The sequence below is a fragment of the Podarcis filfolensis genome (assembly GCF_964270895.1).
Source record: "Podarcis filfolensis genome assembly, chromosome: 2".
NCBI lineage: Eukaryota > Metazoa > Chordata > Lepidosauria > Squamata > Lacertidae > Podarcis > Podarcis filfolensis.
Window position 1 is genome coordinate 60,205,423 of NC_139605.1, and position 20,542 is coordinate 60,225,964.

General features: G+C 42.5%; 1 protein-coding gene across 8 annotated transcripts in view; it reads right to left on the bottom strand.

Moving 5' to 3' along the window:
* The window catches only part of GRIA1 (glutamate ionotropic receptor AMPA type subunit 1), a 193,490-nt gene that overhangs the window by 18,154 nt on the left and 154,794 nt on the right, over positions 1-20,542 (bottom strand). For all 8 annotated transcript variants that reach the window (XR_014545596.1, XM_083603827.1, XM_083603828.1 and 5 more), the window contains exons 12-13: positions 6,397-6,595; positions 5,157-5,404 (exon numbers count right to left, since the gene is read on the bottom strand). Coding sequence is in view for 7 of the 8 variants with exons in the window: in XM_083603827.1 (XP_083459953.1) it covers positions 5,157-5,404; positions 6,397-6,595 (447 nt within the window). In the remaining variant the exon portion in view is untranslated. The remainder of the gene's footprint in view (positions 1-5,156; positions 5,405-6,396; positions 6,596-20,542) is intronic.

Here is a 20,542-nt window from a genome sequence, read left to right on the forward strand (position 1 = left end):
CTGCCTAGGCACCCCAGTGGCGGGATGGTTATATGGGGTCTGGAGCTATTGCTTGCAATGTCAAATTCTTTTGCTCTACTGCATCTGGCCTGTCTCCTTTAACTTTCCCTGAAAGACAGGAATCTGCTCAGTCATCCATACATCTGTGTCAGCAGTGACGTGGTTAGAGCAAATCCCAACTCAGCCATGAGGTTCACTGGGTGACCTTGGGTCAGCCACTCTCAGACTAATCTACTTCATAGGGTTGTTGTGAGCATAACCATATATGTTGTCTTGAACAGCTTGTAGGCTATACCTGCAATTTTTAAAAAATGGCAACCTAAATGATTGATAAACGCAGCACATTTCATGTGCAAAACGTCCTGAAGGGTTTGGAAACTGCAGCTAGTGTAGATTTTTTGACAGTGAAATAATGAGACTTCTTTTAAGCCATGCTGCCTAGCTCTTGATTTAAAGGCAACATTCCAGCATATCTTGGGAAGTATAGATAGGTAGCCGTGTTGGTCTGCCATAGTCAAAACAAAAAAAATTTTTTCTTCCAGTAGCACCTTAAAGACCAACTAAGTTAGTTCTTGGTATGAGCTTTCGTGTGCATGCACACTTCTTCAGAAGAATCTGAAGGTATCTGAAGAAGTGTGCATGCACACAAAAGCTCATACCAAGAACTAACTTAGTTGGTCTTTAAGGTGCTACTGGAAGAAAATTTTTTTTTTGTTTTGGGAAGTATATTTTGTTATCTGTGAAATTAGCTGTGGAGGCCTTCCTTCAGATTCTATTATCCTGTAGTGTGAAATTGTGCCCGTACCAAAGCCAGACATTCTGTATCAGGCATAGGCAAACTCGGCCCTCCAGATGTTTTGAGACTACAATTCCCATCATCCCTGACCACTGGTCCTATTAGCTAGGGATCATGGGAGTTGTAGGCCAAAAACATCTGGAGGGCCGAGTTTGCCTATGGCTGTTCTATATAATGGTCCTTTTCCCCTCCCCACCTCCTATGGAAATGTAATGTCACGTTTTTATTCCAGCGCTTCCTAATGCTGATCTGCTGTCAGTTATGTTTTTAGATAACAGTGTTAGAGGGATTTGTTGGGGTTTTAAAATGTTTAGTGTTTGAGGCTGGAAGTAGTCTTGATTTTATATTATAGATGATAAGGCATATAATGTTCTAGATATGCAAAAAGAATCAAACCATAATAAAGTTCTAACAGCTCAAACAACACAATAATCTGCATAGGTTCCTTCAGCAAGTGCTGTTTTATTTGGGGTCCTAGGATAATCAACAATTTTAATTGGTGCAGTTAGACCAGCCTTCCCTAATCTGGCGATGCCCAAGTATTGTCGGACTCCGGCTCCCATGAACCCCAGCCAGCACAGTCAATGGTGGGGTTGATGGAAGTTGTAGTCTAAAGCCTCTGAGAAAGAAGGGAGATACTGCTGCCTTCCCCAGCACTTCTCATATTGGATAGCTTTAACATACTCAGGAATCACAAGTTTTGTAGAAAAAAGTATACTTTTCTGTGCATTATGCAATTTCCATTTGGGGTGTAATTTTGTGTCAGGTAGTCTCTCTCTCCCATCTCACTCCCTGCTGTTTGAACTCCACTGCCTCTATAGAAACAGTGCATATTTATATCAATGTGTGTGTGTGGGGGGGGAAGAGACTGCACACCTGAGGCTGATCAAATGATCCATTGCAAGGGGCTCCCATTTCCTCTTGTGGGTTAGTCCCATTGCACGGAGTGGAAAGAAACGAAGCAGTAGTGGCATGTGTGGTGCAGCAGAGCTGCACAGATGCCCTTTGAACACTGGCTTCTCTGCTGGAATGGCTGTGGTGTCAGGGTTGTGCGCTTGCAGTGGCCAGGACTGCTGCCACCACCAATCTGGCGTTCCCACCTGTACAAAGAGTACTGCTACTGGGGGCGGGTGGTGGTGGTGGAAGGAAGAACTGGAATTGCTGGGACTGTACTGTGCTGCTGAAAGAAATGAACCAAGATTCTGTGTGGTGTTTTACTGGGACCCTTGCATGTATTATATGTTGTACTTCTGAGTCACATTTGACACGTCACATGTTGGGCACTGAGCGTGTGAGCTGTATTTAAGCTCAAGCAGCGATGATGCAACACTGATGATTATATCTGTATTCTAAAGTGGAACACAGCCTCATTTGTACAGTCATTGTTTAGCAATCTAAGAAGATGTAGTAATCGGTGAACTGAAATAATATTTTAATTCCTGCGTGGGTAATATGGCGTTATAAAGCCCAACGAACTCTTTGTTGTTCTTTAAGTACAGATCATTCTGCAGTACTCAGGTTGTTTGTTCCATGTTTTTCTCCCCTTAAGAGACTAAGTTTGAAGTAATTGGTTCTCCTCTGCAGCTCATACAGCATCTTTCAATATCTTACAGTCACAGAATCCTTGATGAAAAACAGAGTTGGCTGGCACATTTTCCTCTGAAGTGTGTTAGTTTTGTTGGATCTTTGACAAGGAACACTTTTATTCATTTAAATGACTTGGAATAATTGACATACAAGTTTATGGGCCTCTGGGGAGCTTTGCTTAAAGGTTACCACTTTGAGAAAGAAAGCCAATTACAGAATACACGCCTACCTCCCCTGATTCACTTCTCTTTCTAGTTGTGTGTGTGTGTGTGTGTGTGTGTGTGTGTGAGAGAGAGAGAGAGAGAGAGAGAGAGAGAGAGAGAGAGAGATCTATTTATCTATCTGAGAGAGAGAGTAAAAGTTTCTCCTCTTCTCATTTACATTCCCTGGATTACACACTTATTATATGTCATTGGGTTCCCCCAATATGTTTTGCATGTTCAATATTCATTTTTATTTAGTATTAATAGGTTAAAACACAGGCACAAATGCATATTTCCAAAAAGTACTGCCAGCCATGAAGCAGTGGAAAAGACAATGAGTAAAATTTCTCATTCTATGGGATGATGTTGCATATTCATATAAAATGGCATGCTCAGTGCACCAAAATAAAAGCATGTGGGGAAAAAATATGTAATTTCAAGAGGATCAATTTTACTAGTTCTGTGCTCTCAGACTCCATATTCCTGTTCTCTCTCTCTCTCCCCCACCCCATCCCTCTGCCCTCTCTGACCTCTGAGACACCTCTCCTAAGTGACTCCCTTTTCCAGCTAGATCCAGTCCCCTTTCCCTTCCACACTGCTTTCCCTCCTATGCTCTCCATCACTCTGCTTTCTCTCCTGCTGTTCACATGCTAACCTTTCAGCTCTGGAAAGTGCCTTTTGGTAGCTGCTGTGGAGCAGTGGAATTTGCTGTTTCTAGAAATGCCAAACTGTGCTAGCCTCCTCTACTTTTCTCTGTCTATTTATTTATTTAAACAACTTATATAACATTTAATTACAGTTGTCCCTAAGCAGTGCACAAGTAACTCAGGTTGCTGTTGTTTTTAATGGGAAACCTCCCCCCCCCACCAGTCAAAACTAGAAATAAAATAAAATTAAAATGTCCACAGTCAGAACCAAAAGTGCAATAGGAAGGGGTTTGTCTGATCTCAGCTGGAGAGGATTAAATGAGGAGGGGGAGAACTGTATATGGCATCTTGTTCTTCTTGGAGAAAAAGATGTTGTATAAATGCAATAAATAAATAATTGCTTAGTGTTTACTATTCTTAATGTGTTGATTTTGTTGCAGGACTGTTTTTATTGACATGTTGACATTGTTTTGGGTGGTGGTGGTGGTAAATAGTGCCTAATATCTAAGTAAAATAAATGCCACTTCTGAGAAAATGTTTTCCACACACAACTGATTCTGATCCCAATGACTTCAGTGACCAAATGTCTGTGGACTCTGATAGAAACAAGAATAGAGTCAGTCACAGAACAGAATGCATTCCCTGGACTGCTACAGGGTGACTGAAGAGCATATAATATTAGTTTAAACAGTTAAAATGACCACACACAACAAACATTATGGGAAGGGAAACAGAGACCATATGTTCCAAAGAAGCACCATCAGACCAAATGGAAAAACAAAGTGTCCTCCCTTGGCTGTTTCCATTGAGCTGGGAAGTCATGTTAAGAATAACCATATTTGTCTCCCTCTCCTCTCTTCACCTTTCCCCGTACAGAGGATATTTTGAAGAACAGGATAAATCAAACTTTGCATTTTTCTGTTTTCATTTTTTTTTCCAGAAGAAATGCCGCGGCTTTTTCAATATACACTAAAGATTTTGGCACAGCAGGATTCTTTTAAAATCTTAATTTAAAAAGGACAATAGCAATCTCCCTCAGCAAATGTTGTTCTCCTTTAAAACATGAGACTCACATCCAGACCCAAACCCTGCAGCGGCACACAATTCCTGCCTTGCGCTGGTATTGGAGTGTAGGTGAGAGAATCAAGTCATGTATGCCACATCATTGATCGCTACAGAAATGAAAAGAATTGTGTGGATAATAACATGCTGCAAAGTGTTTCCGGTGTGTGGTTAATGCACTGGCACATTATTGTGTGCTTGTTTCTGTTCAGCTTGTCCCTTGTACTGTGTGGCTGTTGTGCATTCCATTTGTGTGTATGCTGCGTGCATGTTGTCTAGTCATGCCTTCCTCTGCAACACTTTGGCCCAGTACCTTGTACCAACTAGGCCTTGGTTGCTAAGGGTAACCAGCTAAGCATAAGACCTTTGAGCTGTTTTGTTGCCTAGCTAAAAGGAAAACACTTAGCTTTTCCATTTATTCACCCTACACAGATTTGCATCTCTTTGTTCAGACATGCACACACTGAAACACTTTTACCGGTAGAATCCCCCTTTTTTTAAGTTTGAATCCAAACTAGGACTGTAATACATATTGCACAACTCTCATGCACCATAAAACAAGCAAGCTGCGTCAAAGTATTGCTTTGTTAATCAGTAGCCAGTATGCCACACAACGCCAGCTGTAAATACCCAGTTACAATCAATTAAAACATAGGGAGTGAAGTCATTGCAAAAGGGGGGGAAAAGCAGTCCTTGACAAACTGGCTTCACTGTTAAGCAGCAGTCCAGCAGTTCACATTTCCCACCCATGCCCTGAGTATCATTATCTGTATACTGTGGTAATTGAGTCTGGAGGCACATTTATGGATGTTTTGACTGCTTGGGCTGCAGTTAAAGGAGTAACACATTCAGTCTACCTACCTCAGTGGTGAACCTTTTGGCGTTGCAATGCCATAGCCTTTGGAATCCAAGTTACCTCCCACCTTCATGGTGTCACATGGCTTTCTCTGCTCAATGTACTCATTCATGGTAGACTCTAGCAGGTAGGCATACTTCCCTTTGGATCTCCTCACACGCTTCATCCCCTCTTCTGTTGTCGGCACGAAAACAGAGGGCTCAGCTGACTTCATGTACGTCCACATCTTCTCAAAAACCGCTATTTTAGATCTCTGTCCAGAATAGCATAAATCCACTGCTCTTAGCATGTGTTAATAGAGCAGAGATTCATACACCAAGGAAGACACACATTTTGCTGGGCTGCGTGCCCACACATTGCATAGGTAGGGAGAAGAAAGGACTCGGGGCTGGGGGCTGATTCATAGAGGTGAACGACCTCCACACAATCCCTGCCAGTGAGTATGGGGCGAAACGTATTGCATGGATTGTTGGCGCTACACAGGTAGGCCTCTGCTGTTGTTTCTGTGATTGCAAGGGCACCTTTAAGGGAACAAGAACTAGGCTGAATGAAATGAAAGAGGGATTTGCAACTAAAGATGCAAATACTTTGGCAAAATACTAGGAACTAGGCTAGGAACACAACTCCTACAACTAGCACTGCATTGAGGCCATCAATCAGTGGCAGAATACATGATATGTAGTGCAGAAGGTTCAAGGTTCAATCACTGGAATTGCCAGTAATTGTGAACTGGTATATCAGGGCCGGGAAAGACTTCCGAAAACCTGTTGTGGGTAGACAGCATTCCAATGGTGGGATTCAGTATTACACAGCCTCATGTGATGAACAGTAGGAGCGATTGAAGTGTCACATTTGTACTGCACTCCATAAATGGAGTGGGCTGGCTGAGGGAAGTGAGAAACAGGGGGCATTAGACCACTGAAAGGAAGTGCACTTTGGAGGAGGGGGCCTTGCTACATAAGCTCCCCTTGAGTGTAACACCAATGTATTTACATCGGGCAAATGGTACCATTAAATTACAGAGCTAACCAAGTACTTATTATTCTCTAAACCTGAGCTGCAAGTCACAGGGTAATTACTTTTGATGCTGCTAAGTGTAATTACTCAGTAATCTGTGGAAGCGTGTAATTATGCCGTGCTTCTGGAGTATTTATGGTATCTGGCAGACCCCGCGTGTGCTGCATTTCCTGAGCTAGCACGAGACTCTTGCTTTTGTATAGTGAAGTCAGAACTAATTTCTCTTACCCTAAAGAATTCTTTAGTAGACCCAGCATCCAGAGTCCCATAAGCAATCTCTGTTTGCTTGGCCAAGTCTTCTGCACTCTCTATGGGAGACACCATCCTCTCTACTGTCAAGAACGCAGCTAGATTGGCGGTGTAAGAAGAGATGATGATCAAGGTGAAAAACCACCAGACCCCACCAACTATACGCCCAGACAGAGATCTGCAGGAAAAGGGAAAAAGAAAGAGTGAAGGTAAATTTAAAGGAGAGGAGTATAAAATAATAAGAGTGCAACCCACAAGCTCTGCTTTTCCACAAGCATTAGTTTTTGTGCACTGTTTAGTTTAAAAAGGTATAAATGTGCATGCAATATTAAATGTGCATGCCTGAGGTTATATTAAAAGGTTCTAGTCGCTAGCACCTATCGTATCTTGTCAAATTTCACCTGTGAGGCCACCTTCCTATATAATGATCAGCATGTGGAGGCCCCTTGAGAGAACAACTGTTCAATGGCAGCTTACTGTGTAAATAAACCACTTCCATGTGTCTTGTCTCTACACAGATCCTAAAACCTGTCACTTTCATAGATGCATGAGGACAAATTACACGACAATCTTATGAAAAGCAGCTCCACACAAATGATCTCGGCTTGAACAATCAACAGCTGATGAAAGCAACAATAGATTTCAGGAGGAACTTGCAACTAGCATGCCTTTCCCTAATGGTTTTATGTCCACTGAAGTTGGACTAGCATGTGAAGAATATCACCATAACAATAGCGAAGGACCCAAACACTGGAATTACCAAGAAGAAAAGTTATGGGGTTGCCATCGATGGCAGAAGACAGGAAAGGGAGGCCTCTCCTGTACCATGAAGCTTGAATCATAGAGTTGGAAGGGATCATGAGGATCATCTAGTCCAACCCCTTGCAATGCAGGAATCTTTCACCCAATGTGGGGGTCAAACCCACAACCCTGAGATTAAGAGTCTTATGCACTACTGACTGAGCAAACCTTCTGTGGAGAGCCTTCTGAACCTGGGTCTCCATGTGTACAAGAAGTTGCTTCTTCTTTTTAATAGCTGAGATTTGTTTAATAATAATTTTCATTTTACCACTCTGATATAAAATCCAGAACTGTAACTAATCCTAGGGATGATGAAGCAGTAGTGGTTGAAAGGGCAAGTTAATTCATATCCATTGCATGGCACGGATAGGAGTTAAAGGGCTTAGCCCTGCACTGTGTATGTGAATGGTAAAAGCACCCTCCCACGCCATTCCTCTGCTCAGCCCATTACAAAATTGCCAATAGCAGCTCTAGCTATAAAAAGGGAAATGTTGCATTCACACAAGAAGCAACAGCAGTGACATTTCGTCGTCTGTGCCACTTGGTAGCTGGAGTGTCACGATCATGAAGGAACTAGCTGCCCACGTTCCTGAAAAGTTCCTTCGAACTGATATGTGTAACTTAACAGTTGGAAAAATCACACCCTGTTCTAGTTAATCCAGCTGGTAGGAAGTACACACTGTAGGAACCACCAAGACCTAAGCATTGTGCTGGTTTATTTTGATTTGTTTATTTATTAAATTTCTATACCGCCCTTCATCCGAGGATCACAGGGTGGCTTGCGATACAAAACACAAAAATGAAGGCACCAGGTGAGCCTCCCTGGTGGTCTAGTTCGAGGTGAATGCCAAGCATAGAATTTAAAGATGGCTTTGCCATTTGCATGATAGGCATAGCCAGGAAGTCAAGCTCTGGATCAGCCATGCATTTTGCCCTGCGCCTCTCACTCCATGCTTCGGGTGGGCTCTCAAACTTTTTTTTTAAGCACCACATTTATGTTTATTCATTGACATGTCATCTGTCACCTCATCCTTGTTGTTTCTCTAATAAACCTTGCAACTATTAAAACAAAGAGTATCTGCTGCAGGGAGAGGTATATTGCAGTGCTATCCTAGCTGTGTCTAATAACACAATGTGTAAAATTGCTCATAATGCGAAGCCAAAAGCTATTAGTATTAAATACTGTGCATTCCACTTCTCTTCTGCTTTTTCACAAGTGGGTAAACAAACAATGAAGAATTTAGCTTGGTGTGGCATCCAAACCCAGGATTGCAGTTGGTTTCATGCTAACAAACACTGACTTATTGTTGGTTTATCAAATGTGGTCTTGCAGCAAAATTGACATTTGTGGAATGTTGTTTACAACCTTGGGACAAAAGCTGCTCCTAGCACAAGATAAGGCACAAGGCCTCTAGCCTGGCTAGTTAGCTGAGTTTATAGGTCTCTATGTGCATCAGTCTGTTAGAGCAAAAAAAGCTATGACCATGAGTTGAGACCTCTTAAGCAAAACCCTTCACACACAGCTGATGCTAACTAATAGCTTAGTACATAATAGTTTATGGATGAGCATCACATGCAAATGTAGCCAATGAGATTTATTTCCAGGAAAGTGTGTGTACAGGACTGCAGCCTTAGGGATGCGAAGATTTCTAGCCATTCATGGCTGGCTTTTCCCCAGTTAAAAATCAACCATACTGCAGAACTAGGTTTTCAGAACTTGCTGTAGAAGAGGAAACCAATGCATTTTAACTGATCTCCACTATTTAAAAACATTAAATCGGACTTGCTCCTTACACTGTGCATTGTTTTTACATCATACTAAACTCTGCATTTAAATATTGCATCTAAACTCTGGTGCAGCTTCCAAACATGATGCAGTCACATTCTTTATATCAGCTTGATTTGAAATCCTTTTAGACAAATGCAGCTGGTCAGCTTGTGAGAGAGAGAGAGTGCAAGGGAGAGGGAGAGATGGTGATGGAAATCAGAGAGAACACATGCCCAGTGGCAAATCCATCCTGAATAAATGTGAAACTTTTAGTTTTGTCTGAAACTGGGGAAATGGAAAAATGACTATCTCATCGCAAGTCCAGATGCTGCATTTGCTTTTGAATTCCTAGAAGAAAGACTCTAAGCGTCCAGGATTCACAGATACCAGTTGTCAAGGAATGTGGCCAGAGCTTAAAAAGATATAACGATGGCAGACTAGCAAATATGTTGAGGAACTAAGAATAGAATAATGTGGTGCCAGCTGCTGGGTCTTTATAGATGTCACTTGGACAAGTCACTTAGCCCTCTACACTCCGAACCTGCAAACACCCTGCTAGCCCACAGGCCTGAGTTTTTCTAACTCATTTTGTGGCATTGTTGAGGGTCTCAAGGACTTGCTCTCACTACTTCTCTACACCTTCTGTCACCTCAGCACTTGCCCCAAATGTCAAATGCTTTGAATGCATGGATATATTATGCAAAGTTGCATAAATAAAGTCAAACTGCATAAGTGTATCCATTAGATAGGATAGACAGATTGGCCTGCATAGTTCATATCAATAGATAAATCTGAACATTTCCACTGCTGCCCTCTTTGCTCCTTTCTTATCTCTTGGGCCCAAGACCTCTAAAGTTCACTGCCTGCCCACTTTCCCTCAGTCCTCACTGGCTTCCTCTTCTCCCCTCTTTTCCCCAGCCATCTGTCCCATCCACCACTTCTCCTTCATATACCTGCTTCTCATTCCGCTGCAGACTCTGTCCCTTAGATGGCCATGTGTTCTAATTTACAAAGGAAAGTCCTCTGTTTGAAGTCTGCTTTAAAGATAAAGAACTCTAAGAAGAAAGAGCAGCATGGACCTTGAAGCTGCCTATCAAATGTTGGCAGACTGAGCAGGTACACAGGCCATCACCAGTCACTGTCTTCTCCCCCATGGTGAGATGCATTGTATTTCTATTTAAATCATAAAAATTATTTCTAAATTTGCATCTCAACATATTCACGTTTTATGCAGGTTCTATGTCCACTTTTTCGGTGAGGAATCAAGGGCTGTTCTATCTGCACCCCTCTTCTGCTTGCACCTCAGTCTCCTGATTCCTCTCCTGTTTGATTTTCCATCTCTCTGCCTCCTTCCTGCTTCCCCTCCCATTTCCTGTCAACGGGAAGCACTTGTAGCAAGCGCAGAGGCACCAAACAAGAATAACTGGCTAGCGTTTAATACCATCATTTCTGCTGATGACGGCCACTTCAATCTGACAAGCTGTATTTGCATGCCAAATAATCATATTCATCTCCAGCTGCAAATTATACAGCTTTTCTCCTTTTTGAGAAGCCAAGATATTTTTATGACTTAAATTCCTACAGCTGCAGTTAACTAAATCCCAGCCTTTAGACCTTAGTCATGGTTTTCTTATTCTTAATCACTGAACACCCCGGGGTGGGGGGAACTGCCTGTCAGTTATATTGATGGCTCACGCTACCAGATTGCATATTGCTGTCAATACTTAGGGGTGAGAGCAGGGGGGATGGGGGAGCGCTGTGGACAGTTGGGCTTGGCTTGTTAATTTTGGTTTTGAATAGCTCAGTGATACATAATCAGACGCTGAACCATCATGTAAGCTATTTCCCCCTACTAAGAGTTAAACAATCCTACATTAAAAATATACAATGTTCAATGTCACATTCAATGAAAGGCATGAGTCATGTGGAGATATCTTGGAGCGGGTGGTTGGATGGTGGGCAGCAATGGAGGAGAACTGGAAGAGGCTGACCTTAGCGGGTTGGGGGATGGGAAACTGGAACCCAAGGAGAACTCTGAACTGGGAGAGGGTCCCAGTGAATTGGGAGGTGGGGAGATATGGATCCATGAGAAGGGTCTAATGCAGCCTTTCTCAACCTGTGAGTCCCCAGATGTTGTTGAACTACAACTCCCATCACCCCTAGCTAGCAAGGCCAGAGCTCAGGGATGTTGGGAGTTGTAGTCCAACAACATCTGGGGATCCACAGGTTGAGAACTGCTGGTCTAATGGGCTTTCAGGAGAATGGTCTGCCCACACAATATCTGACACCCCAAGTGCAACATCACCAGCCATTGATGTGACTTTGCTGCCTTCCTTTGCCACCAAAGAGCCTCGCCCCCTTTCTTGGGTGGCACTTGGGACAAATCCAATAGTGAGCTGGCTCCATCGACTCCACCTTCACCTCCAGAGATGCAGTGGTTACAGTGCTACTGCAAACAAGTCCTACATGTACAGCGTCTACCCAGGAGTACCTATTTACTTGCCTAGCCTGAGGCAAGGGACATCAACTGTGCAAATAACTATGCCCGCCCCACTCTTCAAAATGAGAGCACAGGGGGAATGTCAAGGGTTGGATCAACGTCTTCAGCCTAGCCATGTGTCTTAGATCTCTGTCATGCCTTATCAGTTTGTAGCCTGTAGACCCATGGTGAGATGCTACATACTGACTTCATACATAAAAGTGTTAAAACTTCCAACTATGGTGGTAGCTTGAGTTTTGAATCTGACAAGGAGAACCCACGGGAAAAAGAAGGTACACTCATGAAATGCTAAACCATTATGCTGCAACCAACCTGTATTTTAGATATGTTGGGGGCAAGTTTAGTCTGAACCCTAGTGGCAACATTGAACACACATTTCCCCCTTTCCTAATATTAATTTTTAAACAAACAAACAAACAAACAAACACGTTGCTCAGCAGATTCTGATTAGCTAGCCAACATGAGAATGTATGTTCGTATGTATGCATGTACTGTACATCTACACACATAACCACCCTGGGTACTTTGCTGATATTTAATACATTTTCTTTTGAAGGCATCTTAATTGATGGAGGAACAGAGGGATTTCCTCCGCTTGTGGTACACTAAGGATTTGGGTGTGTTTTCCCCTGCATGCAGAAAAAAGTTTCATTTGCCCTGCATCGATAGCCTGAGGTCTGAATCTTTCTGCATAGGGTAATCCCACCACTCTTGAAACCTAAGGTTTCCCTGCTTTGTGTCACAATAAAAGATGCAATGCTGTTTCCTTCTAAGCACTTTGTTCATTAGAGAATAATTATTATCTTCAGCTCAGCTTAGTACTGTACTCCCAAAGCACAGTGTCATAAATCTTGACATTTGGATTTGTGCACCTGCCCTTTAGATTTATTCTCTTTCATTGACATAGTGGGTGTTTGGAATAAGGAGGATCTTTTTTCATAGAATCAGATCTATGGAAGCAATAAGCGGAGGTGCAGTTGTGCAGAGGAAAGCTTTAATTAATGTTTGGATAACTCAATGTGTGTGTGGTGGTGGCGGTGGTGGGGAGAGCAAAGGACCTCTTCTGATGAAATCACCAGATGGTTCTTGCACATTATTAAATTTGCTATGTTAGGAAACAGACATCTCTCATTGGGTTGCCCACCTTTTTCTTTTTCTTTTACTGCTCCTGTGCCTTTAACGGCAGCTTGATCTGCCAGCATTAACACATGGTAATTCATTTAAAGAAATAAGTAGAGTCATGTTGGATCAGTCCAGCATCCTGTTCTCACAGTGATTAGCCGGATGCCTATGGGAAGCCTGAAAGCAGGATCTGAGTACAACAGCATTACATTTCCCAGCAACTGATATTCAGTGGTCCAATGCCCTCTTTGAAAGCTATCCAGGTTGATGACCATCACTAATGGGATGTAGTTCCATAGTTTAATGCTCTGTGAAGCACTTTTCTTTTGTTTGTCCTGAACCCTCAAACCTTTAACTGGATGGCAATAATCTCTAGTATAATTGTCATACTATGAAAAACCTTCATCTGATCATTTTTATGGATCAAGCAGTTGTTAAAGGCATAAACACAGGTGATGCTGGTCAGTTGGCAACCCTGTCCTCTTGCCTCTTCTTCAACTCTTTTTGGTTGAACTTAAGCAACGGGAATTAGGGATTTCATAACTTTTTGTATGTATGTAGACTAGTTAAAAAATGCAACAAGTAAAACTTTATCCATCAAAGCTAGGGAAGGTTTTTCTTGAAGAAAAAAACAGCAGCAGTCACAATGAAAATAGAAATTATTATTATTATTATTATTATTATTATTAGTAGTAGTAGTAGTAGTAGTAGTAGTATTAAGAGTGCTGCTAACTGATGGAGAAATGACTTCTCTTGTGCTTGATCTGCAAAAATGTGCACTATACATACTGATGGCAGGGCATCAGGCAGGTGAAAGACTGGAAGATAAAAATGAGAAAACGGCAAGCTAGCAGTAGCGAACATAATTCCATTTTATTTCCTCAGGCAATACAGTATGTGGTTCGCTCATTAGCTCCTCCAGTGCTCCACCCCAAGCCTTAGGGCTCAGACCTTGTACCTGTTTCAACACCGAGGATGGATACCTATGACTAAGCATGCACATAGGGCAGGATTCAGCTAATGAGCCCCGCTAGTGGCAGTCTGTGGAACGACTTCCGCTAGTGCAACCGGGCTTCCCCATCCGCTGTGTGCATTGGAAGGAGGGGGAAACATTCAACTTGGCAAGCTGAAATGCTTGCACTGATGGAATGATTGCCATAGTGCTACACTGAATTGCTCCCATAGTCATTTGGTAAACTGTTTGCATGCATTGATTTTTATTCGGAAGGTAAAAATTTTTACATTCTCGGATGCAGATTGCTCCTTGCAACGCAGAAATCTTCACTCCACTTTCTTCCTCACACCTAATTTGACATAATTTTTCTGCAAGAGCGGGATGGAGATGCCTCATTCTCAAATTATGTCAGGGCCTCTTGTTTTGGTTTAATTAATGGATTAATTCTTTGCACAACAAAGGAAGAACTGTATCACACTAATCTCTCATTTTTGAAAAACAAAATGTAACCTCGCACATCAGACAACTTGCTCTTTGATCTGATCCCCTGCTGAAGGTAACTGAAGCTAACAGTACTTTGCATTTACTCGACAGCTTATTACCAACGGCACCAATTCTCCAGCTGAACACGCTTAAGATGGAAAGATGAACATGATCATCATGAAATATACAAAATAAATCTCTTTGAAATTTGTTTGAGCAGCTACTTGAGCCTCCTCCCCACCACCACCACTCTCTTTTGCTTTCCCTAGAATTTGTTTCTTGTGGAGAATTACATTTAAAACTGACAGCATTTTAATTAGAAAGGCAAATCTGGTCTTCTAAAGCTGCGGCTGCTTAGGGAAGATTTCCTAGATTTGCTGTTCAATTCATTTTTAATAAAGGCTTATTTAGTCAACTGACATATTTGTCACAGGGTGACTTTATGCAAAAGTAGAGAAGGAAAAATGCACAGGGACCTTCCCCTCTCCAGAATTGACGACCAAATACAGTGGTACCTCGTGTTATGCACTTAATCCGTTCTGGAGGCGTCCTTTCTCTAATGGCGCCTCCTGCTGCTGCCGTGCTGTCTGAGCGTGACTTCCGCTCGCATCCCGGGGCAAAGGCTGCAACAAGGGGCATCTACTTCCGGGTTAGTAGCAGAGTGCATAACCCGCAGCATTCGTAAGGGGGACAGTACGTAACATGAGGTACCACTGTAAAGTCTTTCCACTTCTAAATATGCAGCCTACTTCCTTTCTTCTAGTCAATTACTATGAAACTTAATGTGCCAAATCTATAACCTCTTGGCCTGCGGCAGAATGCAAAAGATAGCAGTGCCTTCCCACAAGCCCAAGTTGGCACTACTCTCTGTACCACTCAGACTGTAGGAATAGCCCAATTATCACTTTTATGGATCTGAATCCTGATCAGCCATGGAGGTCTGACATAAGGCACACGTTCAAATGCAACTAAAAATGCTTTTACATGCAAGCTGAAGTGTTAAGATAATACAGGGACTAAGCTATATTGGTGAAGAGAAAGCACTTTATATGCATTATAATACTGTGACCAGATGGCGCTGCGGAGTCCTGTCTTTTGCCAATGTGATTTCCATTTATGAAGTTTAGCACATGTTTTCCTGAAACACCTTTTTGATGTGTCTAGATCCAGCCCGGGGTAGAATGAAAGCACCTGTCTACAGTCTTTGCAAGCATGGTAGTTACTGGATCATTTCCACCTTTCGATTGTTTTAGGAGTTTTTTTCTGGTGTATATGTTGGGTGAGAAACTGTCATTTACTAACGCTGCACTGCTATTATTCTTGAACTTCATTTTAACTCCATCTGTTGCCTTAATGCAACCAAACCCTTCCTTCCCTCCCTCTGTTGTTTCCTACACCAAATTTCAGCTTTTAAGCTCTTTGGGGCAGGGACCTGTCTCCTTGTACTTGAGGAAATACCATGCATGTTGATGGCACAACATCATCTAGGATTAGAGAGACCCAGGTTCCCCACTCAGCCATGAACCTCCGTGCGTGACTTTGGGTCCATCACTGTCTCTCAGCCTAACTTATCTCACAAACTTCTTGTGAGGATAAAAGGGCAGGAGAGGAAGAACTACATACACTGCCTTGAGTTCTTTGGAAGAAAGGCAGGCTGTAATTGTAATAAATAATATAAGAGAATGGAAAACCCATGACTCTCTTAGCTGATAAGCATTTGTTCACTCGCTGCTTTTAGTGCCTTCTGAGATTTATTTATTTTCATGCATGGCCCACTTTCTTCCAGGGACTAAAAGGGCAATACATCAGATTTCAAGTCTGTCTCTCATCCAGACACTGACCAAACCTTAGATTGATCTTGCTCGCTGAATTACATGCCTTAGGAAAATGCAGTAGCAGACCAGGGCAGATTATTTGTTCTACTAGCTCAGGATGGTCTACTCTGCCAGCTGCATCTCCAGGGTCTCATGCAGAAATGTCTTTCCCATCACTGGTGGGTTACTGGGTCCTTTTAACTAGATAACATTCTACATGCCAAGCATGTGTTCTACAACTGAGCTAGTGCCCCTCCCTAAATTATAAGCCCAGCTCTTCCATAAATTCCTTTGCATCACACAAAAGATATGACTCTTGCACAGCTCCAGCAGGAGCAAGCCATTTCCAAAGAGAAGCTTTAGTTTCACCACCCGACCAAGAAGGGGTGGGGTGAGGCCTGGCCTGGCCTGGCCTGACATGCTTCTGTGAGTTTAACTGTAGCTTGATCTGCAGGAGGTACTTTTCATGAACTAGACAGAAGCATCTTCATCAGCTGCTAACATCTGCCAATCAATTTGCTGTCAAAGACACAGGAGGCTGATAAGAAAGGATTGCAACCGCAGGAAGCATTGGTATCATTTATCTTTTAAACAGGTAATGACCATGCATGAACTAATGAATAAGCTGCTCACCCTGATTAATCTGAAGTTAGGATCAGAATTAGAATGGATGGAATCATGTCTCCATTACAATGCAAAAGACTTCTGACCCACGCGGCATTGCAATTGGACTCCTGTCTGTGTGAGTTTAATTAAATTTCATGGTTTACTTACTGCACCTTCTTAATGTTAATGACCTTAGACACCTCAGTATTTTCAAATCATTGTTTTCTTCCATTTCTTTTCTCTTATGTGAAAAGCTTTCTTCAAGATGAATTTTCGTGGAATGGATTACATCCATTTACTGTTAGTCAGATGTTTAGACGACTCATTCCCCTTTCCCCAGTCTTATGAAATGTACAGCAGCTTCGGTATGGAGCGAAAAGAAGATTTACACATCTGGTGATAGCCTTCCCCACCCCCCATGAAAGCCCAATTAGCATTTTTGACAGCAAGAGCTGTTTAGTAATCCAGGCAAAGAGACAGAAGGCACAACCTTGGATTTTTAATCCTAAAATGCCATTCACTGTTTATGAGCCCCAGACAAGGCACTTAAAACTACAGTTTGCAGGGGTAAAAAGCCTTTATGAAGATTATAAATGTTTCCCAGTGATGTTTATTTTATTTTCTGCACTTCCATCTGCCCCTCCTACAACACGCTCAGAGCAAAATATATGGAGTTTATGTGTCTCCTATTTTATTCTGACATCCAAACTCCACACCAGCCTAGACTTTCATGAAGCAAAATGCACCTCATCAAAGATATAGGGTAGGCATAGGGAACCTGTGATCCTGGACTACAGTTCCAATCATCCCTGGTCCCTGCTTTGTCAAACCCAATAAATCACTGGTCCCCCTCCTTTGCCCAACATTCTTCAGAGTCCTCCCAAACCCTGACAGCCAGGTTCTGTCCTGGGCCCGGTGTTGTTCAACATCTTTATAAATGACTTGGATGGAGGAATGGAAAGGATGCTCATCCAATTTGCAGGTGACTGTCATGGGCCAGGAATTGGCTTCACCTGCTGAGCAGCAGCCTGAAGGAGCAGAAGGCAGAGTGACTTCACCTGCTGCTGATCAGCCTTCTTACTCCTGATGTGAACCAGCTGGCTCCAGCTTTCTTAAGCAGGGTTTCCAGCCTCAGTCAGATGCTGGAAACAATATTTGTCGTTCCTGGCCAGACTTTGCTGCTTCTTGCTTCTCCTGACCTTGGACTCATCGGTTTCTTGAGCCCCGGACCATCTGACTATGTGAACTCAAATACTCCTAACCTTAGGACTGGACTCAGAGTCCCTGTATAGGGACTCTGTGTCCAGGCAAGTACCTCCCTGAGCTGGTTGGCTGGCCTCTCCTGCCACTGAGCTCTGCTGTGGTTGGGCAGCACGAGACTACGACAGTGACACTAAACTGGGAGGGGTAGCTAATGCTGCAGAATACAGAACCAGGATTCAAAATGACCTTAACAGATTGGAGAACTGGGCCCAAACTAACGAAATGAATTTTGATAGGAACAAATGTCAGGATCTACATGTAAGCAGGAAGAACCACAAATATAAGATGGGGACGCCTGGTTTACTAGCAGTACATGTGAAAAGGATCTGGGCTCTTAGTGGACCACAAGCTTAACATGAGTCAACATGGAATGAAGATATCAAAGTTACAGCATGCAGTGCATTAAAAGAACATGTTATTATGAAGGTGATGTACAGATGTATCTTTAAATATTTAAATGGCACACGGGGGCTGGAGCAAGCTTGTTTTCTTCTGCTCTGGAAGGTAGGACTTGAACCAATCGATTCAAGTTAGAGGAAAGGAGATTCTTAACATCAGGAATAACTTTGACAGTAAGAGCTGATGAACAGTGGAATGGACTCTCACAAGAGGTGGTGGATTCTTGTGTTGGGATGGCCATCTGTCATGGATGCTTTAGCTGAGAGTCCTGCATGGCAGGGGGTTGGACTTAGACTCTATGTAAGCAACCAATGCTTTTGTCTATTCTGAGACTTGCATTCTGAGAAGTTTTCAGTGTTATTTCTGTTGCATTTTGAGTATATTTATAAAAAAACAAATTAGAAATCCTTCTGTGATGCCATTAGCTGTATAGTCATCACTTCACTTGATTACTGGATCCCCCGGCAGTCTAGCAGCCATAGCTACGGAGCTCTTGGGTAAGGAGCATTTTGGACCTTTTCTGAACCCTTTCCAACAAGGAGAAATGATTCAGTTGGCCCTGGATTTATGTGCTTCATTAACAAGAGCTGCAGGTAGAGTATGCTCATGGCAGGTGAAAGTACTAAAATAGATTGCTCAGAGTAACAATTCTTTGGCTAAGCGTACTGATTTTGTGAATGGGATCATTAGTCTACTAGACAAAGGCACAGTTTTCAGATGCCAGCTACTTATCCACATCTCTATCCTGCTGTTGCTGTAAAGTACTTTTAACTTGAGTCATAGGCAGTTTAGGTCTCTGTTGTTTCATGCGCTGCTTCTACAGCCTTTAAAATTAACATTCCCCATCTTCCTCTCCATGTTAGGCTTCCCCATTCTTTGTGATCTATTTTATCTGGGATACTGCGATACTGAGAGAATGAACTAGTATTTGCAAAGGATTCTGAAGCCCTTTAACGGAAGAGGCTATCCATTTTACACTTCTTCAGGGTCTTTTATCTGAGGATCAAAGCATGATGCGTCATCTATACCAGTGGAAAACAGAGGCTCCTTCTTTGGATATGAGAATAAGCAACAATTCTCCTAGGGTACTAGGCAAATGTTAGAACTGCTTGTTGAGGTTTCTTAATCGGAACAATATTAAAGGGAATACACACAATCTTGTCCTTGTTGTAATTCACCCTGTCATTCTCCATTTAAACCTTAGCATAATTTTCACAGTATGTATTTTCTTTTGCATTATATTCCACTCTGATCTTACTGTTTACCATTTTTCTTTCTACACCCACAGGTATGTATGCTTGCCAAGTTAGGATAACTATGTGTCTGATGAAATAGACTGTAGCCCACAAAGTTTATGTCGTAATAAATTAGTTAGTCTTTAAGAGGCCACAATATCTTTTGTCTGACTTTTCATGTCCTTAATGAAGCTTTAGACATTTATTGTGTGATATGGGGCTATAACAATGTAACCTATTAAAAGTAAGGGGCATCTGGCAACCATATCAAACTCACTAATATAAAGTGTTTCCAATTAGTACACACAGCCTGATCTTTTGCCACAAGATCACTATTGGAGAAAGAGTACCAGTGTGTCTGAGAGCTGAAACATATTGTTACTCGCCATCTCCAATCTCTGCCGAGCTGTGACAAGTTTCCAGGGGGTTCCAGACACTCGGAGTTTGAGTTTCCATTGGAAATTAGGCACAGCGGAGATTGCAGTGTCTTTATGAAATATGGTTTATTTACACATATTTACACCCTGCGTCTGGATGGAAAGAGTCCCCAGCTTTCACATCATAAGAGAGTCCTTTGTTGCTCTCCCAAGAGCAACAAGTGTGGACCTACAAGCAGAGGAATCAGCCATGCTGCCTGCACTATGTAGTTATGTCTCCTTCCCCTCAGAACCCACACTGCATTCTGCTCCTTACTCCCTTTTCTTCCCAGAACCCCTTGCAAAAACAACGCCTTGTCTTTCGCTTACGTCACCAGCCCCAGGCAACCCCCATTTCACGTACTCAAAAGATCTTTCCTCTGAGTCCCCCGCTACTCAGGCCTCTTGCAAAACAACATTCTCACCCCCCCATCCCTTATCAGGCAAACTGTAATCCTGCACCAAAGCTAGTGACCTTTTGTGTTACTGTGTAAAACCAGGGCCCAGAGAGGCTTCACCCATCTTGCTGTCTCACAATGAATCTCTCGAGGGCCCAATCTATTTTCCTTTTGTTAGGCTAATCACCCAACTACTATCAGTGATTACCTGATGAGAAAGCTGAATGGTGTTGTTAGCATGAACTTAATCCAGGGGCTTCAGCACTTGGCACAGTTTTTGATCGAACCCAGATTAATTCTCGCTTTTACTAAATCCAATAATTACAGAGGAGTCTAACCCTGCCTACAAACTCATGCCAATATGA